Source organism: Octopus sinensis, linkage group LG3, assembly GCF_006345805.1.
Source record: "Octopus sinensis linkage group LG3, ASM634580v1, whole genome shotgun sequence".
In the NCBI taxonomy this organism is placed as follows: Eukaryota; Metazoa; Mollusca; class Cephalopoda; order Octopoda; family Octopodidae; genus Octopus; species Octopus sinensis.
Window position 1 is genome coordinate 109,732,104 of NC_042999.1, and position 22,313 is coordinate 109,754,416.

Here is a 22,313-nt window from a genome sequence, read left to right on the forward strand (position 1 = left end):
AGACAGATCTATATTATTAAGGAATGTTAGAGTTTAAAAACCATAATGTTTTAATATCTTGGGAGTAAATTACAGTCTAAAGCACACATGCTCAAATACACAAAGTGTATTTGTTGAAGTTTCTAAATATGCCATAACATAAAAATTCTTGATACATATCTGCACTGAAAATGTGTAAAATGTGATATATAATATATACTATTTTTTTTTAATATATATAGAAACATACATGTATGTATAAATGTATAATACTTTGTACTATAGGCATAAGGCCTGAAGATGTTGGGGAGGGGTCTAGTTGATTATATTGACCTCAGTATCCAACTGGTAATTATTTTATCAATCCTGAAAAGGTGAAAGGCAAAGTTGACCTTGGTAGAATTTGAACTCAGAATGTAAAATTGCAAGAAATGCCACTAAGCATTTTGTCCAGAGTGCTAATGATTCACCCACTTTGCTACCTTACATGTATGTGTAAATGAATAGTAAAATTAAACATATACACACACATATTATACATGCATAAATATACATTCATATACATGCATTTATCTACATGCATACAGACACACACACACATGCCTCTGCATTATATTCCAGAACTATACTTGTTTAGCAAATAATTTCAGATATGGAATTCTGTCAGTGACCGATTCATAAAAGTGCGAAGAAATATTTTGACACTTCACAGGAAACAATATTAGGAAATGTTATGATCAATCAATATTATTAAGAAATAAATGAAAAATGAATATAAAAGTTTTCTAATATGACTGTCTCATTAAGTAGCAACACACACATTCCTTTTTACATGTTTCCTCCATGCTAGTATGGGTTAGATGAATATATTACATGTATGTACACATATATATGTATATATATGTATGAAAGCATGTGCACATACACACACACACACACACACACACACACAACATACGTATAAGATACTATACTATTTAGTCTACTGATAATGAGTTGCCCTAGTAAAATATACTAGTTTTGAAATAGTAATGTAAACACAAACTACACCAGTGATTCAATATCTCAAAATAATATATATATGCCCACACACACACACACACGTGGATGTGTGTGTGTGTAAATATATATATATACACACATATACATATGCATATATGTATATGCACAAAGATACCTATATATATATATGTGTGTGTGTATACCTATATTATATACATGTGTGTGTGCATGTGTTTACATGTACAGTAATATCAGCTGGCATCTCTGAGTTATTTGAATTTCATGTGTCTGATCATCAAACTGCATATGATGCACCTCACACAAACACACACACACATTTACACCCCTCTCCTATATATATATATATATATATATATATATATATATATATGTATATACAGATACCTACACACATGCATACTTGCTAACTGTTGTCCATCTTCAACTGTACACCTTTTAATGTTTGCACTCTTTAGGAGGGTCAGCAGCAACAGAGAATACAGCCATGAGGGTGATCAGAGAATTACAACTGCAACTATCTACGAGACATTTCTTTATGCCCTCATGGGTGAAGAAATTTTAGAAGTCATCATTGCAGATACATGTGATACTGTGGATACCACAATAGCAATGCCTCCTCTTGAGATCCAAGGTCCATAATCTACATCACAGAAGACAGCTTTGGAATGACGATTCATAGTATTGTTGAGAAAGGGCATTTCCTAGGACCACTATCTTTATTGTGAAGAAGACAGATCCAGTGGTAGGAGTAATACATCACAAATGGTATCTCCTCCCTGCTGCAGGGGCCTGGTAGAAATCCAGTTTGATGGAAACCCCCTTAAAGCTGAATACTACAAATTTTTTCCCCTCTGTGTGTACTGTCCTAGCCTTTGTCTTCTTGGACTCAACTACAAGGTAGCAGAGCAGTACAAGATGGCTCACTACTGCTACAGATTAGGACATGTGTATCGACTCATCCCTGAGACAGATACTTTGACGAGTACTAGGTGTTTATCTTTTTCTAAAATGCATGTGCCTGTCTGTCTATTTAGATGGTGAATAAGCAAGCACTGGTGTGTGTGTGTGTGAGTGTGCATGCTCACTTATTCACCATCTTGAGTATTTCTGTCCTGTGCACATATATAAAAACATAAATAAAAGCATAAACACACACATGCACCCACATACACACACACACACACACACACAGGCACATCTCTTTATACAGAGAAGACACTTTGGGTTGTACATTTCCCAGTATCACTATCTCCACAATGAAAGAAATATATCCAGTGACAAGGACGACCCAAGACAACTGGCACCTACCCCCTGCTGCAAGGGGCTGGTGGAAATCCCTATTTTGAAGACCACTTTAGGCTGACCAGCACAGCTTGTTTTTCTTTCTTTGGGTGTACTCCCCAAGACGCACCCAGAAAGAAGTCAGGTAGTGGAGATAGTTTGCTACCCAACCACCACAGTTAAAAAGCTCTATCTACTCCTCTCTCGGACAGATGTCTAATCAAGAAATAAAGCAATTATCACCCTCAAAACAATCATATAACACATTTGTTCCCCACCTCAAGTATTTCTATATTCATGTATGCTATTACTATGTAGTTATTCTGTTGGGTTCCTCTGTTCTTTCGACAGGTTTTGTTTTTGTTTTACTGCGTTTCCAGTAACACTGCTAATCGAGCTAGTCTAATGGGGTAGGGTGGAACAGTTCACCGCTAACAACCCGACTGTGTAACAGGTTGTACTGATTGCACGCTAGTTGTAGCACTGAAGGCAACCACACACACACATACATGCACTGTAGCCTGTAATTTCATTCCTTTACACAAATTTGAGGTAATAAGGTAAAACAAAAGTGAAATTAGAAAGAGCCAGACAGATCAATTAACTGTTTTTGTTTGAGAATGGAAATAACTCAACAGTCCAAGGCAAGTTGGGAAGATTTACCGAAGAAATATATTACGGTTTATTTATTTATTATTATTGTTATTATTATAAGAAGTAGTACTTTTAGTAGTATATGGTTATGACTATTTTTACTGGAAAATGTTGGTGTTTATTTTTCTTTAATTCAGGAGAATTATTTTTGAGAGGTGGTTTGTTATATAATTTAGATGAATGAACTATAAATGAAAAATTACAATAGATAGCATAGCAGATTAGAACTTTGATCACTGTCGGGAATATTTTTTTTTTGCAAAAAGAAAAAGAAACAAAAGACAAAACAAAACAAAAAAAAACTACTTAATTTTTATATTCTATATCTATATATTCCACACATCTACATGAAGTTAAAAATTGCTGTGAGCAATATCGATATACAAAAACAAATAAAAGTCAGTGAAATTTATAAATGTGAAGCAAAAATCAATAATGTAGTAAATACATGTTTTTGCAATGCTTTTCTTTTCTTTTTAAGGAACATGAAAAAATTAATTTTTTTATAGGAAATCTATGTAATTTGTTCATGAAGCATGACTAAAATGAATTTTTTTTTTACAAACATTTCATTTGGTAACACACTTTTGATGACATTTAGTAAATAAATATTTTAAGAAAATACCTTAAATTTTATTCTAAGAAAATATATATTCAATTTTCATATTTCAAAATTGTATTTTGGAAAATGGTGTATGAAATATTTTAATGCACATGCACACAATTATATATACATACATATACATATATTTTAAAAACTATACATATGTTTTTGTATATGTATGTGCATGTGTGCACATATACATTACATGTCTGTGTGCTTGTGTATGTGTATATCTATAAACAAATATATACATGTATGAAAATATATATAATATGTGTGCACATGTATGTACATGTCAGTGTGTATACATGCATGTATGTCTCTATATTTGTGTGTATGTACCAATTAATGTATGTTATATAAATTTATACTTCCATACATATGCATTATACAGAATCAGACCACATCTACATGTATAAACCTAAACATTAAGGTAAAGGCTTTTGTCAACATACTTACTGCATGTCTGTGTGTACATATATATCTATATCATATACATATATATATACATATATATATATATATATATATATGTAACAACACACACATACATATATAGTTACATTCTCTAATATTATATGGACATTTTCATGCACACACATTTGTACATACACATATAATTTTCAATAAAATAAGTACCTCCCCATGTCCAAACATTTCCATCTTCGAAAGTAGGAATTGTTAATGCTATTCTTTAATAGTGATTATGTAAATTAAGTAAATATATAGAGCTGGTGAAGGTAGGAAGGCAGAATTTAGCAATGTGTGTGAGCATGTGTGTACGTGTGTGTATATATGTATATATATATATATATATATATATATATATATATATACATACAGTAGCTGCGGAGGCAAAACCAGAGAGAAAGGGGGAGGGAAGGAGAGAAAGAGAAAGAGAGAGAGAGAGATGAAGTTGAAGTGGGATTTCAACTATGAAACTTCCAGAATAATGTGCAGAATGAGAAAGCAGACAATATACAGCATGCTGGCAGCAGAAAGAAAACAACAAATTTTAAGAAACGCTCTATATTTTACTTTTTTTTGAAAAATTGATTTTTCCATTCTCCCACCTCCCTCTCTTTTTTCTCCTTTTTTCACTTTCTGTCTGTCTGTCTGTCACTTCAGCCCTTGCCACTTTTCACTTTCTACCATTTAGAATTAAACATTCTCGAAATATTTTTGAGACAAGATTCCACAATATCTCATATTTGTCAAAATAAATAAATAAATAAATAATATAATTAAATAAATAAAGTAAAAAAAAACACACACACACACACACAAAAAAACAAAAAAAAAATTGCAAGAAAGAAAACAGAAAAGATTTCGGCACTACAAAGACATTATTTAAGAAAAGTGTAAGTTGTGAATGCATCGAACACAAACGCAGTTATTTTGTGCACACAGTCACATACATATATTTATTGTACGTGCATTTGTGAATGCGTGTGTTTTCAGGAATAATTATATAGACGGAGAAAGATATAGAAAAGGAAGGAAAAAAAGAGAAGGCAGACAGAATAGAGACATACTGAAGTGGATGGGGAAACTGATAAGGTGACAGACAAAAAGACTAAGAAAAGAATGTGTGTGACATGTGGTGCATAATGAGATGAGAGAGAGAGAGAGTGTGTGTTTATAATTTGTGAACTGAAGGAGGAAGAGGATGGGTGTGTGTGGTGTATGTGTGTGTGTGATTTGAAAGATGGGAGAAAGAGAGACAGTGTGTATGTGCATTCATGAATGTGTTTAAGACAGAAGAGAGAGAGAAAGGATGAAAAGAAAGAGCATGCTTATGGTGGATGAGATAATAGAGAATGAATGAAAGAGAGAGAGAGAAGGAGAGAGTGAGGGAGAGAGAGAGAGAGAGAGAGAAGAATGTGTGTGTGTGTGTGGAGGGGAGTATGTATGTGAATGATCTCATCAGTAAGATCCACTCGCCCACTAAACCAAGTAGTCCGTTACTAATAAAGTACTATAAGGACGGTAACACAACCGAAATGATGCTATATTGATTACAATTTACCAAGAGAATAACAAAGCACACTGATAACAAAAACACAAACATCCTGAAGAAGATGTGGGGTCAGGTAAGTGTGGGGTGGGGTGGAGAGAGAGAGAGAGAGGAGAGAGAGAGCGAAGAGAGAGAGAAATGAAAACAAACAAGGACTTTTCACACAAAACTAAACCAAGCAGGAGGCAGTGACAAAGATTTTTAAACTATTAAAAGAAAAAGAAAAAAAAAACGATAGAAATCTATGTGTTAATATGAATACAATAGATACAAATGGAAATAGCTAAACCAGCAAAAAAATGAACATGGTGACAATGATGTTGATGAATGGATAATTTGAGTATTTTTTTTTTGATTTTTAGCACCAAAGTATTGTAATGATTTATATCATTAACTAATGGTATATTAGCTGAAATAACGTGTATGTATAGAAGGCAACAGCAGAGTAATGACTTGCCAAACGAGGGCTACCAATGCACTATTGCTATATAGATGCAGTGCCTGCTGCAGGCAGCTGGAGAGAAGGCGACAGATAACAGTAGCAGCGGTATAGAAAAGACGAAGGAAGATGGAACAGCAGTTAGCTGTCCAGTTGACCGCCCTGTGTTGGTGTTGTTATGTTTCCACTGAGAGTAGATGTTTGCAGGTGATGCAACGACGAGAGGCAAATCAATGACATACTTTTCGAGTATTCAGCAAGCACCTACCTGCGAGCCAATTATATTCCACGACGCTTTAGATTTTGCAGAAGCACTTATCAGTTTTCAACTGCAACATATTAAACATTCAAACACTATATGGCTCTCTTCAAAGAATTGATGCCTAAGCTTGTCTTAAGATTCTTTCAAATAGTAAAATTTCAACAGATTTAAAAATTTAAAGTCACGGTGACCTAGGTTTTCATAGCAATATCTATTTTTAATGTTTTTTATTTCTCTCTCTCTCTCTTTCGCTCACTTTCTCTCTCTCTCTCCCTCACTCTCACTCCTCCTCCTCCTACCCTTCCCATTGCCTTTTCTCTTTTTGTGTACAGCGAAATTTTAAATATCAGCATGTAGATAATGAAAGGTTTAAAGGAGCTGCACATATATTTAATTACTGGCAATGTATCTCAGTTGTACTTCATACAGCCTCTCTTGCATTTTCATTTTTTTAAAAATTTCACATATTTTATATTATTTATAAATTATTACTATTTATATTTGTATAAAACATAAATATTTTTTCGTGTTTTGCTTGTTTATATTTCTTGTATATTTACATTTATATATAGTAAATGTGTGTATGTTACACACATGTATACACACACACACAAATATATATATACATATATATGTGTGTGTGTGTGTATGTATATATTTATATATACATATATATATGCGTGTGTGTATGTGTGGAGGGAGAAAGACAGAGAGAGCTAAATAACTATATAGCTAGAAAGATAGGCAGACAAATAGATAGGTATATATATATACATATATATATATATATATATATATAGAGAGAGAGAGAGAGAGAGAGAGAGAGAGGGGGAGAGAGAGGGGGGAGAGAGTGAGTGAGAGAAAGAGCTAAGCAGAAAGATAGATAGATGGATATAATTCTTTGTTAAAATCATCAATAAATCTGGACAGTGACAGTACATTTTGGCTGTTATTAGATTTCTTGCAAGGTCATTGTGACCCAACAACTATTTGAATTAGACAAATAGGAATAAATTAAAATATATCAGCTATTTTAAAAGGAAATGAATTTTCCCTATTTCTTCGAAGATGTTTACTGATAAATTTTTTCTTGGTTTATTTATTTGTTTTAAAATTCACTGGGTGTGCAAGGTAGTCGGGGAAAGAGGTGTGTGCATGAGATTTTACTAATAAATCAAAAAACCCATTTATTTTCTGAGGGACTTTGTATCAGACGATATAAACATTAAGTTATATATTTTAAAACAGAATTTTATTATGCCTGCAGAAACACCAATACCCATCCAACAATCAATCTACACATTTATTTCTTTATATGAAATTGTTTGCATAAAAAAGGAGAGAGAGAGAGAAAGAGAATAGCAATCTTCTTTCATCAATGAATAAATAAGTTAAAGCCACATTTTATATACAAGGGGAGATGGAATCTGGATTAACATCAAAAATAAGATCAAATTTAACTCTAAACAACAACAACAATAATGGTTTTCAAGATTAGCACAAGGCATAATAATAACTGTTTCTAATATAGACACAAGGCCTGAGACTGGGGATGGGGGTAAGTCAATTAAATCAACTCTAGTTTTTGTCTGATATCTTAATTTATTGATCTTAGAGGGATGAAAGGCAAAGTCGACCTGAGTGGGACTTGAACTTAGAACATAATAAGCCAAAACAAATGCTGCTAAGCATTTGAGAAAATGCTTTAGCAATTCTGCCAATCCAGCACCCTAGGTAATAATGACAATAATAATGACAATTTCTTTCATCAGCATGATTCAAGTTAAAAGAGAAGCCACAATTTATGCTTTACACAAGAGCATTAAGAGCTATCAGGGAGCAGTGTGATAGTAAGGATGCTAATGAAGTAAATGATAAAGCTCTAGTTGGGAATCAACCATGTCACAGAAGTGATTTGTCCAGAGCATGGCACCAGTTATAAATAACAATAAGGATGAACATTCTGAACAGCAGCACAAGGTCAAGCATGTTCAAAAAGGAGCTATTGCTGAATGAACTAACTCAATTGTTTGACTAGTACTTGTTTTATTAAACCCAGAAGGATGAAAAACAAAACTAAACCTATTGTGGGTTTGAATGTAGAAGGAGAAATTAAATATTGTAAGGCATTTAGTGAAGCACTCAAAAGTTTCTATATACACCTCCACTACCTTGATAATAACAATGATGAATGAAATTCCTTTGGCTATGTCTTGATGGCTATTGAGGTCTCTTTAATTCTGTTATGCCAAGAACATAGCAATGTTTCTAGAAGAGAAAATGCACCAGTACAATCTGTAAAGTGGTAGGTGAAGGGAAAGTGATCCAGCTCTACAAACTGAGCCAAATGAGTGAGAGAAGCACCAGTCTAAGAAACAATGTGAACCATTATGAACCATCAAACTCATCCCAGCATGGTAAGCGGATGCAAACAGGATGATGATGAAAAGGATGAGGATTTCTTATGCATGAGACTAGTTGTGGTTAAGCACTATTTCACTTTGATTGCACAGCCCTGTGATCAAGAGTACAGTGCCCGATGTCCTCTTAGATATAGAAGAAAGGGTGTGATAATGAGGGAGATTTGGTGGCTATTTGTAAAAATTTGTGTGACCATGTTATAGGCTTTCATTGGCTTGTTATCAGTAGCTTTTGTAAGATGTTTAGTTCATAGATTTCATGTTAGATACTTTTTTAAGTTTCAGAAGAATAAAAAATTAAGTCAACCACAGTAAAATTTTAATAAAATGTTATCATGTTGCCATACAATCTGATAGAGATTTTTTACTGATGTTCAAATAGGTATTAAGGCAGCAGAGTTTAAGTGGAAACAAATATCTTGAGTCATCTGTAATTGGAAGATTCTGATTCATATGATGGTGAAGAATCGTAAGATGGTGGTGTGCCTGGTTGCTCTTTTTGGGTCTAACTTATTGGTTGGCAGCTTCGAAACACAAACAGATATTGTAAGTCAAGAAAATGCAAATGCTCCAATGTGTGCCGGAGTTGACTACATTAGGCCATGCCATGAATGAAAATGCACTGAGAGCGATGGAAGCAGAACTTGTTGTTCATAAAATGAGTGAGGTGAGCTGAGCTGCTACTTGTATAGGGAAATGAGATGCTGTGCCGAACAATCGCTATCCTTAAGAATCAACCCAAATGTCTAGCACCTTTTAAAGATGACCAAAGAAATGGTAGATGGATATATATGCAACATATATGCAATAAGTCAACATCTCTTCTAGAAGTCCTTAATCAGGCCAAATAGAGGGGGGACATAACAAAGCAAACTTTATGAATGCATTTCTGGAATAATATAGAAGATTTGATTGAAACTGATAATAAGCATCATGAATGGCACCAAAGCAGTACATAACTAAGTTATAACAAAAAGAGGGATAAAATCCCTACTCAACAGAAATTATAATAAAATAACAATATAAAAAAACAGCTGTACATATACATATAATATGCCACTTTTTCATGAAAATTAATTCCTCACTTTTGCCTGAGGCAACAAATCTTGGAGGAGAGGTGTATAGTTGATCAAATAAACCAGTGAATTCCTGGTGCTTAGTTTATCAAATTTAGATGAATGAAAGACAATATTAACCCCGAAAAGATTTGAAATCAGAACGCAGTATTATACAACAAAATACTGGATAAGCATTTAGATTGATACAAAGTCTATAATAAGGTTGCAAATGTATAATTGATTGACTGAAACTGTTACAGTTATTTTATCAAGGTAAACTTATCCTTAACCAAAATAATAACCCTTTCTATTATAGTAGTGGTTCTCAAAGTGGGAGGTATTGCCCCCCCTCCCAAGGGTGGTGGAAAGTTCCAAGGGGATGTTGAAGAAAAATAGGGCAATAACGGGGTAGCGATTCATGTAAAAACAACAAAATAATGGGTTCATTAGGAAATACAGTTGCTTTGAATTTGCTTCAGAAATAGGTCTATATTTGTGATGATTAGTTGAGGTTGGGGAGCTAGGAATGTGGCCTGGGTGTCAAGTCTGGGAACAACTGTACAATAGGCACAGGGCCTGAAATTTTAGGGGAGGAGGCTAGTCGATTACATTGACCCCTGTGCCTAACTGGTACTTATTTTATTGACACCCAAAAATACGAAAGGTAAAGTTGACCTCAATGGAATTTGAACTGAAATGCTTCAAAGCATTTTGCCTGGCACAGTAATGATTCTGCCATCTCACTGCTTACATTAGCCATAGTAATTAATATGGTTTAATATTTTACATTAGTAATATAAATTTTTATTCAGATTATACTAATTTCAAAAGATTTATATGAAATTTATTTTAATTTATGAAACAGAACAAAAACAAAATGAGAGGTATAAAGGAAAAAGTCAAAATTAAAATGAACACACACATACATATTGCTTAACAAATGCATTGGATAAAGTATATCCCCTTCAAACTGATTAAATTAACACAAGAAAATAATATAAGGAATAATAATTAAAAGTATTTAATGAAAACAAATACTAAACAAGAATATGAAAGCTAAGTGATAAGATTAATTAAACAGGATCTGCAGCTTTGTAAAATTTTATATATAATTATACACACACACACACACACACACTACATATTTATCAACTTTTACAAGGAAAAGATTCACAATGACTTTGAAGTTTCAACTTGTTCAAATATATATGTATGTGTGTGCGTCTCTTCCAACCCATGCCAACATGAAAAGGCAGAAGTAAGAATGATTTTGTGTACATATGTGTGTGTAGTACACACACACACATACACACACACACATGTGAAATCATCCTCAACAACCCCATTTTTACTACTGCTTTTGTCATGTTAGCATGGACTGGAAGAGACTTCTTGAAGCAGTATTCTATGGTCAATGGTTGGATGCCAGTCCTAATGCCACCCATTAATGGCTTTGAAATATGGTACTCCACCAGGTTTCACATGTCAAAACCATGGAACTACAGGATATATTTTGTATGTGGGACATAAATAATCATCGCCAATCCTCAAGCTGTGTAAATATGAAAACTTGTGAAGACAAACATACATACACACACATACACATTTATGCATGATGAACTTTCATACATTTTCTTTTTGATAAATCTAACTCATAAGGCATTGGCTACCCTAGTAGGATGGAACTAACAGTGTGATTGTGAAGCAACTTTCTTAGCCACACAACCATGCCTATGGCTATATATTTCTGCATGTGTGCATGTGTCTGTGTGTGTGTATACACATATGTGTGTAAATGCCAACATTCATCATGAAACCTAAAATGGCTATCACTAAAGAAGAATATATACTAATGAAACATCTATGCCTTCAAAGTCTCTGTATTTTGAACCTTTTTCATTAGATCCATTTTCTTTAATCATCTGCTAGGAATGTCTTCAAATCTTAGTAGCAATTAGCAAGGGCTATGAGGAGGAGCATGTATAGGACATTATTCCCCACCAGAATATGGGATGCATGACCAAATAGCATCAAGAAATAATCTCAAACTTCAAAATGAAAACCTTTCTTTTCATCAACTCTCTCTCTCCCTCTCCTCGCCCCATCTCTCACTCTCTCACATGTACACATGTGTAATATATATATAGATGAAATGAAAATAAGATTAAAGAGATGACTTAAAATGGCCAGTGGCATTAATTTAAACACCATACAAGGTAAATTACTAATTTATTGAAACTATCTCTGTTACTATGGATAGTGGTAAATCATTAAGTGGTAGTTGGGACCAAGAGTCAAGAATTCTCCAAAATCAACATACCATTAAAATGACGACAGTTTAATGCCTGGAGATAAGAAATCATCAATAGATATGTATTTCTACCTCAATTGGTGCCTCAGCATAACAGATTACACTTAGACACAGGCCAAAAAGAATAAAACATTTATAACTAAGGTAATTTGCATAAATAAAATGGAAATGAGCTAAGAGAAATAACTCTAAGTGGTCAGTGGCTACAGGAAGACCAAAGAAAAGCTAACATCACACTACTTTATTCATCAAATATCAAAGAGACTGCAGTAACTCTGACGGCAGTAGCATGGCCTAATAAAAGTCAAGAAGCTAGAATGAGCTCAAAACTATAAACTCAAATGCACATACAGACCTATGTATTTGTTCAACTGATTAAAAACATATGTTCCAACATTATAAGGAAAACTTTAAAATTGTCATGATTTATTATTATTAATGAAAATAAATGGTTACAGACTATAACTTTTTTTTATTTGTTTAATCGGTTTTTGAGAGACACTTAAAATAGGATTAGAGATAGACAGAAAGAGTAGATAGGCATAAAATATTAAAACAAAGTTAACATGCAGGAAACATGGAAAGGAAATCTATAAAGTTTATTTTGCATAGAAGATTTTACTGAATGGAATGAAGCTACTGAATAAATGAAACTCTGAACAGCTTCAAGAAAAAAAAACATTAAAGGAAGAACAATATGTTATCTACAATAACAGCTGTTATAGAATTCTTGAAATGTAACACTGGTCATATGTTGGAAAATACTTATGGTATAAATTTAGCATAAAGAATTTCCTTTAATAGTTCTAGATATGGCTATGCCATCCTTTTTCTAGGTATGTTGACTGAAAATTAAAGACTGCAAACTTATTGCCATATGGTTTGAATTTTACTTCATCGATTCACACAGTTAGAATGAAAAAGGACCATAAAAACCTTCAAAGGTTTTTGCTACAGAGGTGATTGTCACTATTTTATAAGAAATCTATATTACATTGCTTTATTCTGCGTTTATAATGCCTAAACTATGGAATGAATTTGGTGACATAATCTTATTACACATGTAACCGTTTTATTGTTTGTAAGTCATTTGACTGATCAAGTAAGAGAAGAAATTGAGCACATAATCTATTGTGGATATAACATTTATATAATTTAAATTGTTCCTAAGACAATTGACAGATAAATAAATATTTTGAATAAGTATAATTAATCTATATTACTGATATAGATATGTTTTTTAGTATTTGCAATTCAGTAGCTGCTATTATTATTATTATTATCATTATTATTGTTCAGGTCACTGCTTGGAATTGAACTCGGAATCTTGGGGTTAGTAGCCTGTGCTCTTAACCACTACACCATATGCCCGTGGGTATAGTGGTTAAGAATGCAAGCTACTAACCCCAAGATTCCGAGTTCGATTCCAAGCAGTGACCTTAACAATAATAATAATAATAATGATAATAATAATAATGATAATAATAATAATAACAACAACAACATCGAAAATACATTAGGAATAAGAACCCAGGTTCAAAACTTTCCCAAGATACTTGAAGAAGGCTGGAGGGTATATCAGCCGAAACTTGTTAACAACAAACAAGATGAGGACAAATATCCTTTGAATGTAAATAATGTAAGTAATGCATTTTATCCATTTAGTTATATAAGAGTATAGAAACAATATAATACCAGTGTGTGGTGACTTGTATTTCTCTAAGAGTCGGAACACTCAACCAACTACTTTCTAAACCTGTTTAGATATTATAAATTTGGGGCATATGTATTACAGTAAGTAAACAAATGATGTGTTTAACATTGTATGTGTGTTATTTATTTATTTTTTTTTGTTTGCTTTCTTAATTATGATAAGCTCTCTTGCAAGAGAAATCTTGAATGCTAAGTGAACAAACAACTCTACAATATAAATCTATTGGTCAAAGGATAAAACTGCAGGAGCAAAATACTTTGTTTAAATCAGGTCATAACAGTTTTCATCTAAAAATCTTTTTTGTTTATTGATAATCTAGAATTTAAAAGCAAAAAAAAAAAAAGGATTTACTGAAATTCTAATATATGTAATTATTATTATTTATGATTTTTTTTTTTAAATGACTGTCAAGTTTGGAAAACTTTAGTGTTTGGTTGAAAAAGAAATAGGTCCTGTGCACAGTCAGTACAGGGATTCTGTTTCATTTCTAATTTTATATATGGGTGTGTGTGTGTGTGTGTTTGTGTGTGTGTGTGTATAGTTAGTGTATGTATGGATGTGTCTGTAAACTAGATGACACTAACTCTGCCTTTGCCCCTTTCAGAATGATTGCATGTCAATGACGATACATTGCAGGCAACCAGTCTTTGTGGTAGTGTCATTCATCATCCTATAACAACAAGAACAATGCAATGATAGGAAACTTCCATCACCAGCACAATTTCTATCCTTATATATGGTGTCAGTATCAGATTGTAGTTGATGTTGGATTTAAGTAAAGATAATATAGGGTTATTCAGTTCATAAGAAAATACATAGTAATAAGTCCTTACCCCAATGTGGTATACTGGGTGATCGAGGGGCGGTACCTCCACGTTTGTGAGGGGGAGAATCCATCTTCTGGGTGGCAGAGGCAGGGCGAATGTCAGGATACCCAGTATGCCATGGCACTTCCCCTACAACAAAAAGAATGTGGTGAAAGTAAATCAGGCTGTTCTCAAATTTATCCTCAAGAAAGGTCACTTTCTTTAAATAATTAAAATAGTCAACAATATTTTACAGAAGGCCACGTTATTAAATAGAGATGGTCACTTTAGAATTAATGGCTCCAAATAGCAAATACAAAGCGCATATATGTGTGTGTGTATGTGTGTGTGTGTGTATGCATGTGTGATTGCCTGATTGATAATTAGTAAAATCTGGTTGTGTAGAACATTTGTAACAATGCAAAAATAAAGGAATGGAATAAAAATTCAAAAATAAATATTAGCTACTATCTAAAGAGTTTTAAAAAAGAGAAAAAAGAAAATGCAAGAAATGAAGAATAAAAGACAAATATGGAAGAAGCCAACTTCAATGAGATACAGGTTCTTCAATTTGTCACAAACTATTACTGATGCAAAAGTATGAGAATATTCTTTCCTACTCAAGGTCCAAAATTTTGGGGGAGGGGCCAGTCGATTAGATTGACCAAGTATGCAGCTGGCACTAAATTTATTGACCCCAAAACGATGAAAAGCAAAGTTGACCATGGCAGAATTTGAACTCAGAATGTAAACACACACGAAATACTGCTAAGCATTTTGCCCAGCGTGCTAACATTTCTGCCAGCTTGCCGTCTTAACGTATGAGTATATTGACTAAGTGAGGTAAAGAATTATTGCTGTTAAGTATTCTTCAGAACACAAAGTATGCTTTCTTTAGCTACTGTGACTACAGTTCTTATTGCTATCTTCATCTTTACTTACCTTTACTATTACCGCAACTAATAATCACTGTTATCATCATCATTATTCTCACCAATCAAGGTGGCGAGCTGGCAGAATCGTTAGCACATTAGACGAAAAGCTTAGTGGTATTTCGCCTGTTGCTATGTTCTGAGTTCAAATTCCGCTAAGGTTGACTTTGCCTTTCATCCTTTCGTGGTCGATGAATTAAGGACCAGTTGAGTATTGGGGTCGATGTAATTGACTTACCCCTCCCTCAAATTTCAGGCCATGTGCCTATGGTAGAAAGGTTTATTCTCACCGATCCCCTCTGCTTCAGCTACTCTCAGTTGTTTCTCCCTTGTAATGAATTTTCTTGTATCCTGCTTCTTTTTTTAACCCCCCACCACTTTTTTTTTTTAGATCTGTGCTGCAAATATTACATCTGTAGTTGGTTCCATGTTTCACTCAATGTATCTGAACACTTATTCATCAGCAAATCATCCCTCCCTAAGAACTAGAGAAAAAAAAATCCACTGGTTCAAAAACACCTGTCTTTTGTCATTACTATGCTAGTATATATGAACACACACACACACACACACACACACAAGATGAATAAGCAGAGAAAGTATAGTGCTAGATAGAATGCTATACACTATATTTATTCTGGCACTGCTGAGGTCAACTTGCCTTTTATCCTTCAGAGGAGGAGGTGGTAACTATAGTACCAGACAAACATGGGGGTTGATTCTTCTCCACTTTCTGTTCTATAATTGGCTATGTTGCACAAAAGGATGAAGGATTAAATGAAGGGCCAGCAACCTCTTCTTACAGAAAAGCTAATAGGCAACTGAAATCACTCAAGAATGGCCTGAAATTTAAGGAGAGGAGGTTTGTCAATTATACCAACCCAAGCACTTGATAGGTATTTATTTCACTGAATCCAAAAGGATGGAGGCAAAGTTGACCTTGGTGGAATTTGAACTCAAACATAAAGACGGATAAAATGCTGCTTAGTATTTTATCCAGAGTGCTAATGATTCTGCCAGCTTGCCACCTTGAATGTAATGTTATTAAGAATAATAATAACAATGATAATAGTAATGAATGTGTTTGAACATGTGTGCATGTGTGTGTGTGTAGCACAACTATAACAAAAGTCTACACAATATTTATCATTATCATCACTTAACATCCACATGTGTATATATATATATATACATATATATGTGTGTGTGTGTGTGTTGTGTGTGTGTGTGTATATATATATATATATTATATATATATATATATATATATATATATATATATACACACACACACACATATACAGATTTACATCTCTCTCTCCCTCTCTGTCTGTCTCTCTCTCTTATACATATATATGTAAAACATGCACAAATGTGTTTACATAAATGTATATACATAAGTGCAAGATGGAGGCAGAAAGATAGGGGAATATTTTGAGATAATGAGAAAAGATTGCATATTACAACATACACCATCATGTAGCAAATGTAACTTAGAAAAATGAAAATAATGCAAAACATTTCTGTATATCAAATATGAACTACATAAACCTGAATTCGTACAATGATAAAAAGTTTTTGCATATATTATAGGTATAATAATTAACATGATAATATGGAGTATCCAATCCAAATTATTAGCAGAATGACAGCACTAGAAAAATGCACAGATATACTGCATATACTTTTTATGAAGTGGTACATATTTTTTTGCGAGAAGGAATGCTTATTTAATTAACACGAAATCAGATGGTCTGTTGTATAATATCCTTGCTGCTGTTTTTAATATTAAAGTTTTTGTTGTTTTTTCTTTTTTTTTAATTGACTGAGCTTTTAGAAATAGGTGTTAAATTTAGTGTTTATTTAGTTTCGTGTCTGTGTGCTCTGAGTGCAAATCTTACCAGAAATAATTTAATCTAATATCATCACTTCAGTGCTGATAATACAAATAACTATAATACAAAGGCATTGACTGAATTCTTTTCTTTTTCTCTTGAAAGAAAACTGAATTCTCTTTCTCGAAGGAGAAATAAAGTGCATTGTACTTGAAAATGATCATTAGCAGGATATTTTCTTCAAATCAAGCTTATTATTTTTTTTATTTCTGTGTTGCAACCAGGATTTTTTTCAAAGACGGAAAGGCAGTACACGTCCTTAGATCATGCCATATAGTTTTCACTGCAGTTTTGATTACAATTTATTTACTCCCTACAGATATTCAAATTCATTCAAATACAATAAACTCAGGTTAGATACTGGTTTAACCAATAAAATACCCAGGCATTAGACACATTGATATTAAGATATTATCACAATTTTTAAGTTCAAACTAAGCTCTGGGTGCTATAGTAAAATTAAAAGAGTTTTAAAAAACCCCAGTTAATTGTTCAAGTAGCAACCAAATTTTATATTGATTAACTGTGTTTATGGATTAAAGTAGGATTTAAGGGTCCTGCACAGTTTGTTGCAATATTGTATTTTAGACAATAATTGTATCAATGCAAAAGATAATAAATTAGTTATAACAAAGAAAACTTCTGTGACCAGTTTTGTGAAGGTAAATAACGCCTAATTAAGGATGGTTCCATTAAACTGGGAGACTATGTTTAGATCTCATCTCATTGTTTGCAGCCTTCTAATTGTCACCAATTGCTTTACCATTTCTACCATGCTGTAACTAAAATTACTTTCCCCAATTATCGTTATCAGTAATTAAATTCTATTCCAGCTAGTATGGGAAGAAAACTTTGCCTTAAAGAATACATGCTTACTACTTTATTTTAACTGGTTTATAAGAAACCAGTTGAAGAAGTGGTATTTCACTTTATGCTGAGAAATAAAAAAGACAACCATATGGACCATTTGATAAAAAGGAAAGTAGTTTTGATGTTAATTAAAGGTTATGCTTTCATATGTCTAGAGCCTGTAAACATTGGAAAGCTTATATTTAATTAACACTAATAATTTAATACTTCAGTACATATTCAAAGGCTGGGAACCATAGTATTGCTTCAATACAAGCCTGCTTTGTTAAAAATCACTTAGAGTGCCAAGTGAAGAGAGAATGATTAGATTGAAGAGGTAAACTGGTAGATGAAATTAGGAAAACAAAATTCTGTTCCAAGGTTACAATTGTTTTAAAATAAAGAGGATGCAAAGATGCAAACATAAAAATATGACTTAAAATAATTCAAATTCTAAGCTTGGATTAGTCTGTACATTTAGTCAGTTAAGCACAAGAGAATCAAAAATTTACTTAAGTTTATCTAGAAAGCAAGCTGGCCAAATTTTGAATGAGGGCATGATGATGATGATCATCATCATCATTTAGCGTCCACTTTCCATGCTAGCATGGGTTGGACGGTTCAACTGGGGTCTGGGAAGCCAGAAGGCTGCACCAGGCCCAGTCTGATCTGGCAATGTTTCTACGGCTGGATGCCCTTCCTAACGCCAACCACTCCGTGAGTGTAGTGGGTGCTTTTTACGTGCCACCGGCACAGGTGCCAGACGGGGCGGCAAACGGGCACGGTTGGATGGTGCTTTTTACATGCCACTGGCACGGATATACAAACATACAAACAAAAATATGGTATACAAACAAAAATATAATTTTAGCCAAGTGAATGAAAAATGAAATTTAACATGCTCCTTGGTTCTGATTGGCTATTTCAAGCAGAGAATAGAAACTTGGGATCAAGATAATTTCACAAAAAGTCCAAGGTCTAAAGAAACAAACACATAATGCAATTTGGTCATGAGAGGATATTCAGTAGCCTAATCTAAAAAATTGTTTGACCTAAAGTCAACCATGATTGATCAAAAGCCTTCTAGCCATGACCATTCTGTCTTTCCAGCAGCCAAACTGTATCTAGGACTAAAATAGACAATTTAGTCCTAGATACAGTATGAATGTGGAAACTAAATAGGAAGAGAAGAAATTTAGTCTAGGGTAACACTGATACTCTCTACATAGTAAGACAAATAATACAAAGAACATACTTGACTATGAATAAGCTCTTACACCTAGCATTCATTGACTTGAGAGGACCTTTGACAGGGCTCTATGCTCTGGAGTTAGGTGAGTGTAAAGAAAACTGATTAAGAAAACTTAGAGGTTGAAGAATAGCTTGTGAGTGCTGTGCAAGCTATGGGTAGAGCCATTATTGGACCGATGAACGTTAGCGATGTGTTCCCCACAGTGTGTCTATCAGGACTTGATTTTTAGTCTTCTCATTTATTATTGCCTTCCAAGCCATAACAGTGGAGTTTAAGATCAGCTTCCATGGGAATTCATGTCTGCTAATGGTCTAGTTCTTATAGGTAAATCTGTCAAAAATTTACATAAGGAACTGGAAATTTGGAAGCAAAATCCAAGAGGTTTAAAAGTATATCTAGCAAAAACTGAAGTTTTAGATAGCAGGAAAGAAAGCACAACAAATTTATACGATGTGCCTAGTGTAAATTACAAATGCACAAGAGGTATAGTGACCTCAAGGGCAAGTTGGCAAAGAAGGCAGCAAAGAAGAGAATCTGCTGTGTAACAGATTCACAGGAGTAGATAGCAATAAGAGAGAGTGTGAAATATATTCCTTCAAGTGCTCAGAAAGCACCCAAGGAGTGAATAGTTTTGTAACCTACATAACTCAGCTGTAGAAATGGATTCTCTCAGTGAAAGAACAAATTGGTGAAAATTAAAGCCATTAACTCTGCTAGGAAAAAGTTTCTCTCACTGGTTAAAGGATAGGTTGTTTGGGGCTTATGTATGAAGTGTGCTGCATAGTATTGAACACATGGGTCTTGAATGAAGGGGGTTTGAAAAAGCTGGAAAGAACTGAGTTAGCATCATATTCCACTGGATTTGTAATGTTAGCGTGCATGAACAATGGAACTCAAGTGAATTTGACAGAATGATTGAATATAAGATGAACCAAATGCAATGTGAAGGAGAAAATAATATGCTAGTATAGGCAAGTTGTGTGCCAGAAGGATGTTACATATTAAGAAAAGTGAGGAACTGAAAAAGACAGGGATGAACCTTATGTTATATTAAGGGTCATGACAAGTGTGTGAAAAACTGTTCTGGAGAACACTTGACTAACCTGCACAAGCATGGTAAAACAGGGTTAAAAATGATGATGGTGATGCAGGATGCTATACTAACACTTTGATCTGTCTTGTCTGTTATGTTCACATGATGTCTGCCACCATCCCTCTTTGTTAATACTCTCCATCTATTGGTTACTCTCTCATATATCACTTATTCTCCAGCCTATATCTTTTTTTTTTTACTTTATGTTCCTTCTACCTTGCTGCTTCTATGTAAAGGTAAGCTACATATTATATTCAGTCCTGACCCCTTTAAAACACCCATCTTTATTATATCACTCCCCACTCTCTCTTAGTTTTGATACTAGCTTTTCCATCTTCCATAGAAACCATGCCAAATAAATGGAATGTACCAGCAAGATGTATTCCTTGACCCAATTAAGAGAACAATAACACTGAATAAAAACTGGTTTGAACTGACATGATCTGTCCCACCTTTGCCAGCAGGGAATATATATATATGCAGTAATCTCTCGCCATATCGTGTTTCACCTATCATAGATTTTTCTGGCTAATATATGTAAATTTATATTACAGACTCCTCAGAATATCGTGGGTTTCTGTGGCCAATAGGTATTTATATTTTTTTAGACTTTAATTATTTCTGTGGGACGTTTTGGAATGTAACACCTGTGTTAGTCAATGAATTACTGTATATATATATATTTCAAAATGTGACTGCATGTGTACTGTTGGCGATTTTTTTCCTCCTTCTTCCCTTCCTTGGATCTTTCCTTTTCCTATGTTTCTGACGAAGTGCTCCGCTCGAAACGTTAAATCCTCCTTCTTTCTTTCCTTTCCTGAGCGTCCAATAACACTATACTTGTTCCACGTCCTCGCGTTGTTGTATTTTCTCTTTGTGTTTTCATGTTTGGATTAACTATATATATATATATGTGTATATGTGTGTGTGTGTGTGTGTGTGTATCTTTAAAACTAGATCTAAATGACATTACATGCTTGCAAATATACTGAACCTTCTTTACCCAGTGGAAAATGATGGAAATTATTTGCAAAACTCAAAAGACTACCAAATTTTTCTTCTCAACCAATTTTTGCCAGTGGCTGAGAATTTAAAAGTAAACTCTAGATTCACTAAGTAGACCAGACAATTGCAACACAGGTATCAACTAAGGTGGAGATTATCATCTGTAACTACTTGCACTATAAACATGTGAATATAAGCATAACAGGTTATGGAAGAGTGGTCATGAAAAATGGGATGGCTGATGACCAAACCTGAGAAAAATAAGTATTGTGACAGAGATATGAATAAAGTGGAAAATAATGATAATTTAAAGAAATTCAATTACTCCTTTACTCTTTTATTTGTTTCAGTCATTTGACTGTGGCCATGCTGGAGCACTGCCTTTAGTCGAGCAAATCGACCCCAGGACTTATTTTTTGTAATCCTAGTACTTATTCTATCGGTCTCTTTTGCTGAACCGCTAGGTTACGGGGACGTAAACACACCAGCATCAGTTGTCAAGCGATGTTGGGGGGACAAACACAGACACACAAACATATACACACACATACATACATAAATATATATACATATATACGACAGGCTTCTTTCAGTTTCCGTCTACCAAATCCACTCACAAGGCTTTGGTCGGCCTGATGCTATAGTAGAAGACACTTAGCCAAGGTTCCATGCAGTGGGACTGAACCCGGAACCATGTGGTTCGGAAGCAAGGTACTTAC

General features: G+C 33.8%; 1 protein-coding gene across 20 annotated transcripts in view; it reads right to left on the minus strand.

Annotated features, from left to right (window-relative positions):
* LOC115209324 (zinc finger protein rotund-like) overlaps positions 1-22,313 on the minus strand; it is a 428,746-nt gene that overhangs the window by 89,139 nt on the left and 317,294 nt on the right. For 12 of the 20 annotated variants that reach the window (XM_036501218.1, XM_029777674.2, XM_029777673.2 and 9 more), the window contains one exon: positions 14,596-14,721. The exons of 4 other annotated variants lie outside the window; for them this stretch is intronic. In XM_036501218.1, the coding sequence (XP_036357111.1) occupies positions 14,596-14,721 (126 nt within the window). The remainder of the gene's footprint in view (positions 1-14,595; positions 14,722-22,313) is intronic. 4 more of the 20 variants (XM_029777670.2, XM_029777679.2, XM_036501224.1 and 1 more) reach the window with 1 other exon arrangement.